Here is a 17,197-nt window from a genome sequence, read left to right as displayed (position 1 = left end):
CCCCAGTACACTAAAGGTATGTTGGATTGGAATAGAAGGGATCTAGCCACATTTAAGATGTGTTGGTGTTTCCTTTCTACAACTGAGTTCTGTTGAGGGGTTTCAGGGCATGAATGATAGGAAAGGATACCTTTGTCTTTGAATAAAGAACCAAAGGTCAACTCAGGAGCATTATCAGTCCTAACAGCTTTAATTTTTGCACGAAATTGAGTTTCAATCATTTTGATGAAAGCAAGGAATTCAGTCAAGACATCAGATTTGGCTTTTAACATGTAAATCCAAGTTGCACGACTATGATCATCAACGATGGTTAAAAAATACCTATAACCTTCATGAGTTCGAACAGAAAACGGACCCCAAACATCAATATGAATCAAGTCAAAACAAGCATCACTAATATGATTATCAGAAGGAAAAGAGAGACGCTTTTGTTTAGCTTGATGACAAATAGAGCAATGAAAAGGATCAATTTTCTTGGTTTTATTCAATGGTAAAATCTTAGACAATGAAGCAATTTTATCCATAGAAGGATGACCTAACCGAGAGTGCCAAATATGATTGTCTATAACAGATGCACAAACCGCATTATTCTGACTATTATGAAAAGGGACAGGAATAAGAGAACCTGAATCAAGCACATATAGATTGTAAATCTGTCTACCCTTGCCAATCATCAACTCCCGTGTAAGATCCTGTATGAAACAAGTACTAGAAGTGAAGCCAACCATTGATTCAGTATCTCTAGTAAAGGAACTAACACTCAGTAAATTGAAACGAAATTGAGGAATGAACAACACATTTTTCAATGTTATATTATCACTAAGACGAATAGGACCTATACCAATAATGCTCACAGAGTTTCCAGTGGGTAAAGTGACAAAGGTATTGAGGAGGGGTTTAATGTGGGTGAATAAGGATCTATTATGACTAACATGGTGAGTAGCACCGGAATCTATTACCCAAGAGTCACTTGAAACTAAAGCATTTCCGGAAGAGAGAGCTGAAGGCATGCCAATGAGAGAAAAAGTATATAGAGGTAGGAAAGTACCAGTCGCTTTGCAAGCCTCTGATACAGCTGAAGGAGAAGGAAGAAGTCCATTTGATGTTGATGTATGGCTCTGGTCTTGGAGTTGAGCACTGAAGTACGCGATGAACTGTTGCAGTTGCTCAGAGCTGAGAGTAGAAGGTATCGGAGAGGTAGCATTTGCAGTCACAGAAGTAGACTGTTTCACGTCTGGTGACTCAGAGATGATAGCATTTGCAGAAGCTTGACCATGTTGAGAGGCTGTATTCTTTGGTGGATAAGTTCTGCCTCGTGCTTTAAGACCTGGTGGATAACCATGGATCTTGTAGCATCTATCAACAACATGTCCAACACCTTTGCAATGAGTGCAAACCGGACGAGGCTTCCCATAAGAAGATACCTGAAACGTGCTAGCATCAACAGAAGTCTGAGAAGTAGTTCTTGCAGAACGTTGACTATCTTCTTGATCGAGAATATTGAAGACTTCAGACAGAGATGGAAGGGACTTCTTCATGAGAATCTGACTACGGATGTGATCATAACTGTCATTGAGTCCCATAAGGAAGTCAATGACTCTGTTACTCTCATTCTGTGCCATAAGACCTTCAATAGTATGAGCTGGAGCGTTCAGACTGTTGAGTTCTTCCCACAATGATTGCGTCTTGGTATGATACGAGGAGAGATCCATGCTACCTTGACGAAGTGAGTGTAGTTGATGACGGAGCTTGTACAGTCGTGGCAGATTAGATTTGTGGAACCGAGTGTGAAGATCATTCCATATATCAGATGCAGCTTTGAAATACAACACACTTGTGTAAATCTGCTTTGAAACGCTGTTAAGAAGCCAAGATTTGACCATACTGTTGCAACGACACCAGATCTTGTAGAAAGGATCAGTATCAACAGGCATAGCAATAGATCCATCGATAAATCCTAGCTTGTTCTTTGCCTCTAAACTCGTAGTCATAGCTATAGTCCAGATGCTATAGTTCGTTCCATCTAAAGCCTCAGATGCTAGAACTAAGCCAGGGTGATCTGAACTATGAAGAAAGTAAGGGCTATGAATGTTATCCGGAGAGTTAGATACCTCAAACGGTTTAGTGGAACGAATCACAGCTGGATTATCTGAAGAAGGTAGGTTAGCAGCTCGATTTGAAGATCCAGAAGCTTCGCGACGGAGATCGGAAGCTGGAGATGAATCGCGATGAGTCGGAGATTCGCGATCAGGAGTTGAGCTCCTGTATTTGGAAGCACACTTTCTCTTTCCCATAGTTGTGGATGATATGATCGAAGAAGAAGAAGCGGATGATAGGGATGATCGAATCGATTCGAGAGATCAGAGAGATCGGAGAGCTCGAGTCGTGAAGGGGATAACCAAGATGGCGAGATGCGGAAGAAGAGATGAATCGAAGAGAAGTCGTCGTTGAGAGAGAGCGACAACGGAAAGAGAAAGCGATGATCGGAAAGTGAATGAAGACGGCGGAGCAGTGATCGGAGATCGACGGTTAGAGATCGGATCAGTGAGCTCAGCTCACTCGCTCTGATACCATAATAGAAACAGAGTGAAATGGAAATATCTTCATTAAGATTAATGAATGTACAATATGTTCCTTATATACAAGATTAATTATCACTACTCTAACTGCTACTCTAACTGCTCATTTACAAGTATACAATACTATAACACCTAATAATTTGTTCTCTCTTTCTTTGTCAACGTGCTACTATTTGTACTTGTGTATAACCTAAGGTAAATTTTTATTGGTCAACATACAATGTTTACTAAACCTTTTTTTGTTTTAATGTTAGAATTCTCATTATTTGGAAAATTGAGTAGATGATAACCAAAACTTTACATGAGTAAACACATGAGATTGTCACTTGGTAAATATGTCTAATATTTCTTTTAAAATTCGAGTTGAACTTGTGAGTCTTGCATTATCCATATTAATCTCTCAACCCTGAAACCACGATAATCTCATAACGTAAATTCATATCATCAGAATATATATAAAGTTGAAAATTATGTCCTTCAGTGTTGATCATAGATGTTTTTTTCCGAAGTTTCCCTCACAAGACCGGCACTACAAGAGTGCAAGGCATCCACCAAATGGCGACAAACACACACTTTTTAGATTAAATGAGCGTAGTGCACACAAAAAAATAAAAATAAATGAATTTATAGATATTAGTTCAAATTTTCACTGATATCTTTTTATAAAAGAAAAAAAGAATGTTTTCACCATTCTATCACAACCTTCTAGATTTGTAAAATAGCCGCGCATCGAACCGAGTTGCAGAAAACTACTAACAAATCTTTTACCACTGGCCAACTCCGCATTAGTATACTATCGAATTATCCCTTTGTGGCTCTTTATAGAATTGTCACTAATACAAATCAAGACCAGTCCAGTCATTATGCCAGGGGAGACTCTAGCTTTTCATAGACTATATTTAACGTTACGAACGGAGACTCGGAGAGGGTTGATATTGTTCTGTTTTGCTACGTAAAGGTTAATGAATTTACAGGTGGGAATTAAATGTGAATAATGTAATAGCCAATAAGAGTTCACCTTATTCCATTTGACAAAAAAAAAGATTCACCTTATTCCTTTATAAGCCAAACACAAAAGGACCAACTTGCTTATGTTGTAGAACTTTTTGGAACACTTAAAATCGTGTAGAACACAATCTTCAATGTACAAAGAATAAAATTCGAAAAAAAGTTAAATGAACTTTGAATTTTTGTTTTACATAATTATGATAGATCATTTGTTAAATAGGGAATAAATTTATACTTTTGACCAAAATTTCTGCTTCCTATTTTTTTCATAGTATATATATATATTTTTTTTTTTTGATCTTGTTGTGGAAATAATGTGTAACATCCCGAGTTGTGATATGTGAAAAGGCTTAAGAGAATTGATTTGACTACCTATATCACCAAAGTTGACTTACCTTTTCCGGAGCACATCCTGAAAGAACTCCAGAGTTAAGCGTGCTTGAGCTGGAGTAGTGGAAGGATGGGTGATCTATCGGGAAGTGATTCGCGATAGCGTGCGAGTGAGGCCAAAGCACGGAGAAAGGTCATGTGGTGATTGCAGGGTCAGTAAACGATGATTTCGAGCCTTGGAAAATTAACGACCGACCGTCGGATGGGATGGGACCCACGGGCCGAGAGAGCGGGCGTGGATGGCCCATTAGCCGTGGGCGGGTCGGGGCGTTACATAATGTTTTACAGAAATTATGCATGAACTTTGACATATCAAGTGGAGTTTTTGTTCAGATATCTGCAAGTAATGTAAACATGTCAAACTCGAGTTATGAATCTATTTATTGGCAATTGGAAAATATATATATACACTATGTTTTCAAAAATTTAAAATGTAATGTTTAAATTTTTTTTTAAAAATATAGCCTTTTTATCAAAAAAAAAAACATGGTATAGTTTCCACACGTTTCCCTTAATCTATGTATGGACTTGGATTTATTTTATACTTGATTTGTATGAGAGATTTGTGTAGGATTTTGAATGGAAAAAATCCAAAGGGGATCCATTTGATTGCGAAATCATTAAGTTGGTTATTGGCTAATTAGTACATATCAAACTTAATATTTTCCACGAATTTACTATATTTTATACCGCTCGAGTCATTGTAAGTATTTTTCTATTGTTTACCAAATATAAAAAATTTAAAGCTCAAGTCTGTCAAAAAAATAAAAAATTCAAACTAGTGATTCTAATCTCTTTGATACTAAATAGCATAATGAATAAAAACGTAATTTCGGGAATATTCGTGCAACGATGTGAGTTTCTTAAATTATATTTTCAGTGTCTGCGCCGCATGTTCTTGTCTTCTTGAGAGTGTTAAGAGAAATTAAAGGAATCAACGTAACTATCAAATTGACATTTGTTTTTGCAGCTAGATATTAACTATTTTTTCTTTGACACCTAGAAACAGCCTATTGATATCTGCATTAATTACAGAAATTATAGCTTCCGTTTTCTTAATCATATCCCCATATACCTTTGATAATCAGAGGTTTAATTTTGAGTGTCATTTAATATGTGTAGTTGTGGACGAAACAAAGAAGGAAGCAATCAAGTACACCGTATTACGGTATTAAAAAAACTCTAACAACGGTTTGGCAGATTGTAAACCGTATTACGTACGGTATTCAAATTAAATGACTAAAGAGATTAGGTAAAACTTAAGAAAGGTCAAAAAGAAATTGCAGCCACCTAAGAATACGTCTAGAGCCGATCTAATGAAAACATCATAAAGACAAATATAAAATGTTTTTAAATTAATCAACATTTATATTTAGTTATTAATTAAAACTTGAATCATATTGTGTAAGAAGAAACATGTTGGACAAAACTTATATGACCAAAAAACACCCTTGTAGAGCTGTTTGTTTTGTCATGACGTGTGGGGTTGACTTTATAATAAGGGTCAAGCTATTATTTAATAGTAAATAATTCGTTAATCTAGGCCCTTTCAACAGTCGAAAATCTGAAAACCACACGACCAATCATTTTAAAATGATAGTGAACTTTTAAAAGGGTTTGAACTAAGATTAAACATCTTCAAATCTCGTGGTTAGACTAGTTTACAATCACGTCATTTTCGATATGATGAAATGATATGAATTGAACTACCAGCTGTAGTCATACTCAATAAACTAACTAGTCTTGTTGGGTTTTTTATTGCTTCTTGGGTATTGAGGTATTAAAAAATATCTAGGGCCTTGGTAGGTTAGGAGACTAAACATTTTTTTGACTAATGGTTTGATTTAGGATACTAATCATGGTGTCCACTATTTCAGAGGTAGATATTTAGATTAAACCCTAGACAAAGGATTTAGCTGAGTATAACTATAAACTTTTTTCAAATGAACATAAGATAATGGATTAAAATGATGTATTGGTTATAATCTGATACTAGGTTTTGACCCGCGCTTTAAAAGCGTGGGTTTGTTTTTCTTTTTTTTTTTATAAATTTTGAATAAGTTTGTGAAATGAAATATTTTCATTTATTTTTATTGTATTGTTTTATTTTTATTTTTATTTTATAAACGGGTATTTATGTTTAAAACTAAACTTGATTTTTTTTTCAAAAATTTGAAGTGGTATTTTAAATTTTTTCAATCAATTTTCACTTTTATGTACTGAATTTTTGAAAGATATAATTTTTAACAAATTTAACTTGTGAATATTTAACAATTTTAAGTCTTTCATTATCAATATTAAAATATTTTCAGAAAATTTTAATTATATTGAGAGAAATAAATAATAATAATTATGTGTAATATTTGTTAATATCAATATTAGAACTTGGCCCAAATGGTCCAAACGAAAAATGTAAACTTAGATAAATATTAAAATCCGTCCAAATGGCCAAAAACCGTGAAATTAAAGGAATAAAAAAGTTTGGGTCTATAATTAGGAGACTCATTAATTGAAAATGATACAAAATAACAGAAATACTCTTAATAAAACCTGCGACTTCCTTATAATAGAAGGGTAGGTTTAGGTAAAAATTCAAATAGGATCCTGCTTTAATAGTATAGGTATATCGACGTTTCTTATCATCAGTTAAAATTGCTACCACATGCCCATTACAACATTAAAACGATGTGAACGATGTGCGACCAATAATCGCGACCAAATTTTAAAATTTTCCCAAAAAGAGAGCAGGTGGAGAAGTGTATATATATAATGCATAACTGTCGAAGATAAACGTGTTCCCAAACATCATTTCGTCTTTGATGTCATGTGGCGATGTTACCAACTTGCAACTTGTTATTTATCACCTACAAGCAGACAGACATGGACTATTTGAAAATTAATATGTTTTTGAAATAATTTGGTTATATATGTTCTTATCCACATACTTTTTTGTAAACATAAAAGGAACTCATCATAATAGTAGATGTGAAAAAAATCTACGGATGTGTTGTTCATAAAAGGAACTCATCAAAATGGTAGATGTGAAAAAAATCTACAGATGTGTTGTTCAGGAAGTAGACAAAACGATCTAGGGTTTCTGCCTGGCTTGTATAGTTATGTATATGATTGTGGAATATGAGCATGATAATTCAAGTCAATTGTTATAATTTAACATTTATCCAAAAAAAGTCAGTTGTCATAACATTTCCTTTTCACATGTATATTTCATAGAGACCTCTTTTTTTTCTTGTTCACCAACTAACTTCATTTAAAGTAAACTGGGTTCACTACAAGGTTTTTTAGCATATGTTCGGCTATTCCATCAACATGAGAATCAACATGAGTAACAGAGCCTTTACTGACCCAATAAAAGGAAACAGAATCAAAAGCCATAGACCGAGCACTGATATCACAAAGGATTCCATGCTAATCCGAAACGTTTGAACCATCGTTGACTGCCGTCGTCAAAACAAAAAAGAAAATGTATGGTTCAAGCAATTAGTAAGATTTTGTTTTCCACAAGTATAAATTTTAGTCACAACTCACAAGTCTCTTCTGGATAAAGTTTGTCATAATTTAAGTCCAACTTCAGATACGTATAGTGTCGGCACCATGGTCCAAATTCATCTGTATGCATTTATTGATTTTAGAAATATAGATGTTGTTGTTGACATGTTGCATTATAGTAGTGATGACAACTACCGGTTTAATGGTTCCAATCTGAAGGACCTATATAACTTACAAATCAAAGCCCAATATATAGGCCCAATAAAGGTTTAGTAGATTTGTCATACAAAGGTAATAACACTTTCCTTCTCAACAATTAATTGATTTCCCACCAAGAAAGCAAAGCAGGGCACACAAATGTTAAAAGTATTGGAAATTCTAAAAACTGTTCTCACCTCACGATGTCTTAACAACACCATTTCTTCATCAGCTGGGTAAAGCCCAAAAGAATACCAATACATGATCAATAGAAACTCAATCTACTTTAGTGGAGTCGATAATGATAGAATGAATCCAGACCATATTTTTTTTCTATGGTCGCATTACCATACGCTTCTCTGATGCTCGCTCGCTGGTTCCTCCCCTGCTAGTCTAGCTGCACAACTGCTGGATATAGTCTCTCCTCTGTTCCTTTTGATGTTTTCAAGCTTAGGTTTTTTGATTCATTTGTTTCAAATATTTGGTGAAATAATGATATTTGAGAATTTAATCATTTATACTAATTTATCTCTAGTGGGATCATGTTCTTAGATGAGACAAAAAGGTTCTGAAAACAGAGGTAAAAGCAGAGTCTCTTTGTGTGTTTCAACAAGTTCTGAATCACTAGTACATCTATGATTCACTCTATCTGTGATCTTTGCAACAAGTTTAGTAAATAGAGATTTGATTTATACTTTAAAAAAAAACGGTTCAACACTTATGGTTATGCATCAATAAACAATCTATACCAAACCACATGAGGGAACAGAGCAGTAACCTGCCTCTGTTGAGATTTTGCGTTTGTCTTACATGACTGAGCAGACACATTTGTTCATCTTTGGATCATCACCTTTAGGCTTCTTTTCTGTTCCAAAACATAAACAAAAGAAATAATAAAGTCTCTAACAGATTCTGAAGCTTAAAAGTAGAGGCTGTCTAGTCTTTATTTACCTTTTTCAGTAATCAGAGGTTGGATGATAACGTGCATTGTGGTGACAGCGCCAATAGAAACAGGGCTTCGGTAGTCTTTAACAGTCTTGTTGTTGTCCAAAACTTTCCCTGCGCTTATCAACTTCACCTCTTTCACTGTCTTCGGCCCATTTTCCTTTTCTAGCTCGAATCAAAGCACATACAGAAACAAATGTCAAGTTGAATACACAAGTTCATATTAGAATTATGGATACTCAACGAGTCTTCAAACATATGTAAGCCAAACCCGCATTGTTCATTTATTGTCGGTTAATTAGTGACAACATAGAATTTACACCATATTAAAAAGTCTTAAATCTTGAAATGATAATCTTCTATACCGAATTTCTTTAGCATAAGATATCCTAAAGGGTGACGTGATGATTCTCATAAAGTAATCATCAACCAAAGACATAACCATTGTTCCAAGAAACATTCAAGCCTTTTACAATCTCCTTCTCATCAGGTAAGCAAGCAGTAAAAAAACTGACCTCTAGGCCATTGAGAAATAACAGTTTCCTTCAATGCAGCAACAGTTGTAGCATCAGGAAATGCTTTAGGGCCGATATCAGAACCATCAGTTAACCTAAACTTGATCTCTAGTTGATTATCAACTTCTGCCATCTCTGTTGCAAAAAAAGTTGAGTGTCGACTTGGCAGTTTGTCAATGTAAGAAAATCCCAGCAGGACCTTCTTTATTCTTCTATCTGAAATGTATAAAAAATGAAAAAGGATTTGTATTTTTCTTCAATAAGTTGCTTACGAAGATGAAAGCTGAAGAAGAATTCATATTTATAATAGACACTCTTTTGTAACAGAATCTGATTCATAAATGGATCGCATGCAACAGAGCAATAAACAGAGGATTTTTAACAGAACACACACGAGTATATTTATGTCATCATAATGAATGTTAAAGATCAAGAAATCAGAAAAATTTAATCAAAAAACAAGAATGAGATCCTCAAAAGAGTAAGAGGATCTGTTAAATGAATAAAACTGGAAACTATAAAAGGGGTATAACTGCTTTAAATCAACAAATCCAGATTTGAAACGAATAAAAAAAAGAAACCCTGAATAAAGGTGAATTCTTACTTGGCTCTGTGACTGATCTGAGCCAAAGAATCTTAAAGGAAAGAGAAGAAAACGCATCAGAGAGAAGAGAGAGAGAGAAAGAGAATTGGGAAATGAGATGAGGTTAGTGTAGAGAATCAATGGCGGTCAAAGCTTTCCATATTTCTCTCATATTCTTCCCTTCTATGCGCCTTTGAATTTTCCCATCAATCCATTTTAACTACTTTTATTACCCTTTCTTTATGTGTTCCAAGAAATTCTTACATGCCTACTTGTTTTTGCTTACATGTGAAAGCTTATCGTGAAGAAACTTTTGGACAAAACTAAAGGCAGTTAAAAAGAATACCTTTCTTCAATGACATATTATACATCACTTCAGACTTCAAAACAATTATCAACTAAAATAAGAATCCATAATGTCCTCTCTTTCACAAGGATTGTAATGTTGTATGTTTAATAAAATATCAGATGACAAAAAAAAAAAATGTCCTCTCTTTCTTTACATTTTACCTATCAACATCATCAAGTGGTAACCTCTGCATCAAGAAAAGTCTCATGATTGATGTCTTAAATGGACCTTAACAAAGCAATAATTGTTCTTATAAATTCACTAAACAGTAACAACCAATGAAATCAAATAGTAACTGTCAAAAAAAAATAAGGAACAAATGTAACAGTGTTGTTGTAATTGCTCTCCTTTGGACTTAGTAGTACTTGATTGATCATCACCAAAAACCCTCTTCTGGTGTGTCCCATAAACATTCTTTTTTTTTTCTTGTAACAGATCCAAGAATTTGGAATCTCTAATCGAAACCGAAATGAATATCAACAAAAGGGTACCTTCTATCTTTACAAAAGAATGAATCTCTCTCTCCTGTAGCTATGTAACTGGTTTCATCGTCCTGAATCTCCAGTCCGCTTCAAGATAATCTGAGAGCTTTCTGTTTTTGCTATTCCAAGATATGACAACTCTTAATGAAATCATTGGAGTAGTTCACATATTTTGTCCAGAATGGCCTCAGATGCTCGAAACCTATCTCCAGCCACGGCTTTGATTGGCCATTGTAGTGAATCACTGCAGCTTTCTTCGCATTTTCTATGTTGGTATCGCTCTGGTATCCTAATCCAAGCATATGCCAAGACGAATCTATTGCCTGGACATGCCCTTTAAATGCAATCAGAGCTGGAGGCAATGTCCCAAGCTTCCACATTGTTAGATTCGACTTCAGATTCTGCACACATCAGATCAAAAGCAAAATCAAGGATTTGCCATTTTTTTGAAAACATTAAAATCAAAAAGGACATTGCAGGCTTCTCTGATGCTTTACCGCTTTTAGCCAAGAATGATAAGTTTCTCTGATATCTGTCTTCCTCCAAGTCCGTAGATCAAATATATTCATTCCATAGGCCCAAGCACATTCTTCTGGATCTAAATGCTTTGAGATGAGCGGGTGAGAGAAGTTGAAGTAGTTCCTAAGACGCTTTGACATAACCCATTCGTCTTCTCCTCGACAAGTCTCCACAGCTCCATTTACCTTCCCGTGAAGATCAATATCCCACAGAGGAGATAGATCTCGCTGAATCACTATATCATCATCTAAGAACACTACCTTGTCCAAGTTTGGAAAAAGCTGCTCAAAACGGCCAAACAAACAAGCATTACATTCATATTCTCGAATCCGAATGACTGATGATTTAAAAGGACAGACATCTTTGTTACCTCTGGTAGATATATTCTAAGATGGTTGAGCAAAGATATGTATTTGGGACTTCTTGACTGCAACTTGGAAGCGAATCTTCGAGGAGTTGTTTCACTGAGGTTTGCACCAGCGATATGATTCCCATGGTAATAGTTTCTGATACCGTGATGGGTTTCCACAGCTTCGAGAACAGGAACATTCTCTCTTGTTAGCCAGTCGAACTGATGAACGCTTTTGACTTCAACGATCGCAGGAGAAACGGAGTTAAGAGCAAACCAAGAATGCATGCCCGCATAGGTTTTCTTGTCGGTGATAACATGGAAGACAATTTTCTCGGGTCTAGAAGATGATTGAACAGCTGATGAGACGACAACCGAAGCAGCCAAGATGTTGTCTGTAGCTAGAACAAAATGGTGGTAAGCGTTGTCTGAGAGAAGAGGGAGACGCTCAGGGGAAGGAAGCTGTCTCCGAGCGTGAGCATTGGAGGTATATTCATCGGTTAGTCTTAAAGAGAGACAGTGAATTCCTTTAGGAATGGAACTTGCTGCAAAGTGTTTGTTCATAAGTTCCGCAAACTTGGATTCCCTCATATCCCTTTCAAACTTCTCTATCTGTGTTCAAGGAGATTTACTTAAATCATATTAAACATCAAAAAATCTACAATATATAACAATGAAATTCAGAGTAGAGAACGTACCATAGCTCGAAGGATGAGGGAGAATGTTTTGGCATCGTAGTGGTTGGTCTTCATATCAGAAACAAGTTGGCGAAAAGAAGCAGGAAGCTTTAAATCATGTGGAATATCCTGAGTGCTTACTTCGTTTAGAATCTTGTAAAAGTCTCTAACTAGTCTCTGCTGCAACAGAAAAAGATATGAATTAACGTAAAGATAGAGAGGAGAGGAATCCATGTAGTAACATGTTAAAAAGAATCAGAGAAGAAGCAATAATCAGACTCACCTCTGAATCATCTATCCTAGCAAGAAAACGTGGTCCTAACCGCCTCCCTAAACAATCTGAAGCAACAAAGAAAGAAACTTTCATGAGCTCATCAGATAATCATAATAAGAAAGGTACACAAGAAGAGATCTTAGGGTTGCGAACTAAAAGCATAAAGAGAAGAGCTTTAAGATTGGCTTTGTCAAAATTTGGTTAAAAGATCTATTAATACCGAGAGAAAGATTGTAGTTTTAACTCCACACAACGCACAACAACGGAATTCTCCAAAACTTGAGCTTGAAACATCATACTATGAGATACATTTGAGACAGACGCTAAGTGATTCACTTGTGAGAAAGTGCAAAACTTTAAAGAGGCTAAGTGGCATTGGATCCAAACAACATAACATATAATGCAAGTGACAATCTTTTGATTTAGCAACAAAAAAAAACTAGCTCATCTAACAAAATTCAGGTGCTAGATCCCAATTCCTAAACTAGAATTGATAGAAGGATTTTACCAATGGAGGAGCACTTGTTGAGACCTTCGAGGGTAACAAGAGCGGTGACGATGAAGACGAAAGGCAACAAGAAGGCGAGGATTAAGATAGTGTGGAAGAGAGTTCGGTAAGAGATGTGACGAGGTGCGACTTTGATCTTCATCAAATCATTGCTGCTCGATATCGTTATGCTTCTCATGCTCGGCGATATGTGAACTTGCATCCTCCTCCTCCTCCTCCGCCTTTTAACCCTAGTCTTCCCAAACCAAACAACATCACCGGATCTCTAAATCTTCCTCTCAAATCCGATTCCTATTTCCTCCTTTTATTCCCTGTCTGTCGCCTTCTCCGCATTTAGATCTCCGACAACCAGCTATTTGAGATCTTACTCAATTCGACACAAATGAGTTTTTGTGTTACGGCAAAGATATTACAGAGACAGATCAATGAGCTGTTGCTGCTGCTTCTTGTCAAATTAAGAAGATGACAAAACCAAAATTGAGTGTTAAAAGGCTTTTTCGCCGGTGGATCTAAACATTAATTACACAAAATCACAAATCAAACAAAAAAGGAAAAAAAAATCGTAATTATCATTTTTGATCTTACAGTTATAAATGGATTACTAAAAAGATTTTTAATTGGATTTTTCTATGATACAACTGTGTTTGGTGGATTTGGTGTTTTCACCTTGAGTTTAGGGTTTTTGTATTTAGCTAATTATAGGTGTTTATTCCTACTTTCATGCCCCAAACAATAAATAATTTTGATTTAAGGATTTGAGAATACTAAGATATCAAAAAAAAAAAAAAGACAATAAGCTACTCATAGGATTAGCTTACAGGAAAATGATTTTCTTATTGCTTGCCAAACAAGAAAGGGACAAAAAAGTCTACAACTTTGATCAATTATCAAGTGCAAAAAGATGCTAAACCCCATAGCAAGGCTACAAGGAAAAAACTGTACAACTTTGACACTTAAAAGTCTTTACGTATGTTACACTTCACAAGACAAGGACAATGGAGTTTCAAAAGCACAAAAATTCCAATTCTCCATTTGAGAAACACAGAAAGAGAGTGTGTGTGTGAGTGAGGGAAAGAGCTTAACTTGTTCATCTTCAAAACCTCAGCTCGAATAATCCACCGGTCAATGTCACTGGAGCCACTCTCAACTTCAGCTTCTACTACTCACTCTTCTCTGCATCTCATGCTTTGACTTTTCAGAATTGTTCTTCATTCTATGGACCGTCTGATGACCACCCAGAGCTTGATACGTCGAGAATACCCTCTCACAGACCCTGCACCTATGCTCATTGTTACCCTTACTTGCTGCTGCATTTGAAGCTTCAAACACAGCTTCTTGACCCCCAAGTTTCTGTCCTGTATCGCTTTCAGCTTTCTTCAACATTTCGTCCAAACTCACTCTCTCCAATCTAACTTGTTCTCCAAAACTCTCTGCTCCTACCTGTTTCTGCTTCTGGCCCGATTCATCTTCCTTCATAACCTTCTTGTCTCCCAAGAAACCCAAAAGCTCTTTCGACCTTCTATTACTCATAGACCCATCTGCTAATTTCCCAACCAGTTTTTGCTCATCTTCACATTCGGTCTGATTCATCTCTAGATTCGAAAACAGAGCATGACCACTCTTAGACAACATAATCAGAGACTCAGCGACTTGTAACAGTTCTCCATCCTTGGCAAACGTAGAAGAAGAAGAAGAAACAGAGGGTGGAGGAAGAATCTTCTTGTACCTGGAAACTCTTTTGGATCTCTTTCTCCTCTGCACATCACTTCTGAAGATACACAACAGATCCCTTTCGCTCTTCTTCTTCTTCTTATTCTCTTCAAGCGAATGCATAGTTTGTGTATGATTCCTCAGGCATTTCTCATATCGAAACCCTTTACCACATTCTCCGCAACGAATCAGACGCTTCCTAATCCTTAGAGATTTCTGGGTGGTTGTTCTCTTCGGGCTTCCCCTCAATCCGTAGTAGCAAAAGATCTCTTCGTAGTGATGATGATTCATCGATTCTACTAAGCCATTCTTCTTCTTATTTCGAGAGCTTCGAGCCTTCCTGGGGTGTAATTCGAAGATGGGTTTCTCGAATTCTTGATGATCTTCCATCGACGCCAAGCTCGTTGGACTCAGAGATGATTACGCCAAAAGACTCTCACTAGTCACCAAAGAAACATGAGCTAAAAGAATAGATTTTTCTTCACTTTCCCGAGAAAACGAGATGGAGAGTGAGCGAGGGAGAGTGAGCGAGGGAGAGAGTAGAGAAACAGAGAGATTAGTAGGCGAGGGAAAGAAGAAAGAAGCATGAACAAGCACCTTTGGTTTCAATTGGAAGGTCCGACGTGGCATTCAGGAAGAAACAGAGGCCAGGCGAATGTTAGTTTGGGCCCTAACCCAATGGACATTCATAATTTTGCAGCATTAAACCAAAAAATTTGAAATCAAAAAACTAATCCATATCCGTAATTAACGAACCGTTACAAATTGCGCCTCCAAAAAAGTCGCAACGGTCAGATTTTGCCCCCATATTTTCCCTCCTCTCCTCTCTTCTTCCCTTCCAATAATTTTTGCATCAGTACTCACTTCGTAAGAAACCCTAATTTTTGAGTTGCGATTGAGTTTTTGATCCATCCCTTGGCGAACTTATTACTCTGTCATCATCTTCGATGGAGTCGAAGAATGCTAAACCTGAGACTCTAGTGATGGATGATCAGATCATATCTCAATCGAAGCCTCAAGTGGTTTCGGTTTCATCGGAGAATTCGAATCCTAACGTCCCACACGAGACTCCGGTGAGGATCTCCGGCTCTCCGTTCGCGAAGTCGAGTGAATCCGCGGAGAAGGTAACGAGATCGAAGCTTAATCCTAGCCTGGCGGCGTTTTCACCAAGGAATCGTATCAGAGAGAGGAGATTCGTGGTGGTGAAGAAGAAGAAGAAGAAGAAGGAGGATTCAGCGTCTGTGGAGTGTAAGTGTGGAGCTAAGAACATGAAGAAATGCGTTTGTGTTGCATACGAAACTCTCCGTGCTTCGCATGAAGATTTCTTCAAAAAGCGAGAGGTAGAAATTGGAGAATCCAGCCTGAATGTGGAGGAGGAGGAAGATGAAACTGGTGATTGTTCGATGAAGAGGAGACGAGAAAAGGTGCTCGAAGAAGCCAGAAGGAGCCTCCCTGAATATGGTAAAGTGATGCATCTCGTTAAGGCATTCGAGAAGCTTACTTGCTTCCCCTTTGCAAAGGCAACAGAGGATAAGAAGATTAAGAAAGCTCTGAAATGGGGGTTGCCTGGGATGATGAGCCTGCAGCAGCAGCAGCCCAAGTGTCCAGAGGAAACTGAGACAGACCAAGTTACATGGACTTCTTCATTTTCACCATCTGATTTGGTTTTAACAGCTACCAATCTGGGAATAGAACAACCTCTTGCCTCAGTTTCTTCATCATGGGGCAGCAACAGGTAACCAAATAGAGATTTCATTTACGAATTTTGAAACTGTTTGTTATGCATACTTCAGTTTCGTTCTCTTACAGTGTTTCAAGCCTAAGTTCAAATGGTGGTAGGAGGAGCAGGAGAAATGTAAGTGTGTGTTAGCTTTCAATGTTTGCAAGCATATGGTTTTATTTAGACTCTTAGTGATTATCTTGCTATATCTCTCTCTCCTTGTATGGTTGATGACTGTAGTGATAGTTTGATATTCTATTTATAACAGAGCTTGGACTCCTCTGCTTCAATGGGTAGTAGAATATCTAAGAAGAAGCAGGTCAAAGTCACTTCTTTGAAGCCATTCAAACTTAGAACTGAGGTAAAAAAACTTGACATAATCAAATTAAGATAACTTTTTTGAGGATATGATTTGTTTGTGATTGTTGGTCTATGTGTACGTAGGAACGTGGACGAATGAAAGAAGAAGAGTTAGCGAAGAAACTACAAGAGATGACGATGGAAGAAGAAAAAATGAGAATCCCAAAAGCTCAAGGTCTTCCCTGGACAACTGATGAGCCTGAGGTGAGAGACTATTCTTTCCGTGTATTAAGTAACAAAAAATAAGAAGCTTTTGCAGAAGGTTAATTAAACATTGCAATGTTGTTCTTCTCTGTTTCAGACTCTGGTTAAGCCTTATGTGAAAGATATCACAATACCAGTAGAGTTAAAGCTCCACTCAGACATTCGAGCAAAGGAACGTGCAGAATTTGATTACCAGGTAAAAGACCTTGCAATGGTATACTATAGAGAGATGCATGTTTCAGTTTTTAGTAATGACCTGAACTTGAACCTACACAGAAATTCTACATGTCTTTCAGTCTGTCAAGTGACTAATACTAAAT

The 17,197-nt window shown here is 36.7% G+C and overlaps 5 protein-coding genes across 6 annotated transcripts; 1 reads left to right on the top strand and 4 right to left on the bottom strand.

Moving 5' to 3' along the window:
- Positions 1-527: 527 nt before the first annotated feature.
- On the bottom strand, positions 528-2,692 carry LOC130502474 (uncharacterized). Its single transcript, XM_056997272.1, has 2 exons — positions 1,049-2,692; positions 528-692 (listed from the first exon to the last, which is right to left on the bottom strand). Exons 1-2 carry the CDS (start codon positions 2,292-2,294, stop codon positions 658-660), a joined length of 1,281 nt encoding a protein of 426 aa, XP_056853252.1. The 5' UTR covers positions 2,295-2,692; the 3' UTR covers positions 528-657.
- A 5,563-nt stretch (positions 2,693-8,255) lies between these two features.
- LOC108863488 (membrane-anchored ubiquitin-fold protein 1) lies at positions 8,256-10,188 on the bottom strand. The gene is made up of 4 exons (XM_018637928.2): positions 10,072-10,188; positions 9,143-9,358; positions 8,634-8,792; positions 8,256-8,547 (listed from the first exon to the last, which is right to left on the bottom strand). Exons 1-4 carry the CDS (start codon positions 10,094-10,096, stop codon positions 8,489-8,491), a joined length of 459 nt encoding a protein of 152 aa, XP_018493430.1. The 5' UTR covers positions 10,097-10,188; the 3' UTR covers positions 8,256-8,488.
- Positions 9,143-13,578, bottom strand: LOC108863487 (probable galacturonosyltransferase 13). 2 transcript variants are annotated; one of them, XM_018637924.2, is made up of 7 exons: positions 12,884-13,578; positions 12,385-12,440; positions 12,123-12,281; positions 11,446-12,036; positions 11,054-11,356; positions 10,072-10,957; positions 9,143-9,358 (listed from the first exon to the last, which is right to left on the bottom strand). In XM_018637924.2, the coding sequence occupies exons 1-6, from the start codon at positions 13,083-13,085 to the stop codon at positions 10,676-10,678; spliced, it is 1,593 nt and encodes a 530-aa protein (XP_018493426.1). In that variant the 5' UTR covers positions 13,086-13,578; the 3' UTR covers positions 9,143-9,358; positions 10,072-10,675. The 2 variants fall into 2 exon arrangements, with proteins under 2 accessions (XP_018493426.1, XP_018493427.1); XM_018637925.2 differs by having other exon boundaries at positions 12,123-12,278; positions 12,884-13,576.
- Positions 13,579-13,853: 275 nt separating this feature from the next.
- LOC108858999 (uncharacterized) lies at positions 13,854-15,108 on the bottom strand. The gene has a single exon (XM_018632835.2). The coding sequence runs from the start codon at positions 14,981-14,983 to the stop codon at positions 14,033-14,035; it is 951 nt and encodes a 316-aa protein (XP_018488337.1). The 5' UTR covers positions 14,984-15,108; the 3' UTR covers positions 13,854-14,032.
- Positions 15,109-15,265: 157 nt separating this feature from the next.
- Positions 15,266-17,073, top strand: LOC130502475 (microtubule-destabilizing protein 60-like; the record flags this gene model as incomplete). Its single annotated transcript, XM_056997273.1, has 5 exons — positions 15,266-16,328; positions 16,403-16,448; positions 16,582-16,674; positions 16,758-16,877; positions 16,975-17,073. Coding segments are annotated over exons 1-5 (1,146 nt in total), but the record flags the coding sequence as incomplete, so codon positions are not given.
- Between the last annotated feature and the right edge of the window lie 124 nt (positions 17,074-17,197).

This window comes from Raphanus sativus, unplaced genomic scaffold (assembly GCF_000801105.2).
Source record: "Raphanus sativus cultivar WK10039 unplaced genomic scaffold, ASM80110v3 Scaffold0578, whole genome shotgun sequence".
In the NCBI taxonomy this organism is placed as follows: Eukaryota; Viridiplantae; Streptophyta; class Magnoliopsida; order Brassicales; family Brassicaceae; genus Raphanus; species Raphanus sativus.
The sequence above is the reverse complement of the archived record's forward strand: the minus strand, read 5'-3'. Positions and strand labels throughout refer to the sequence as shown.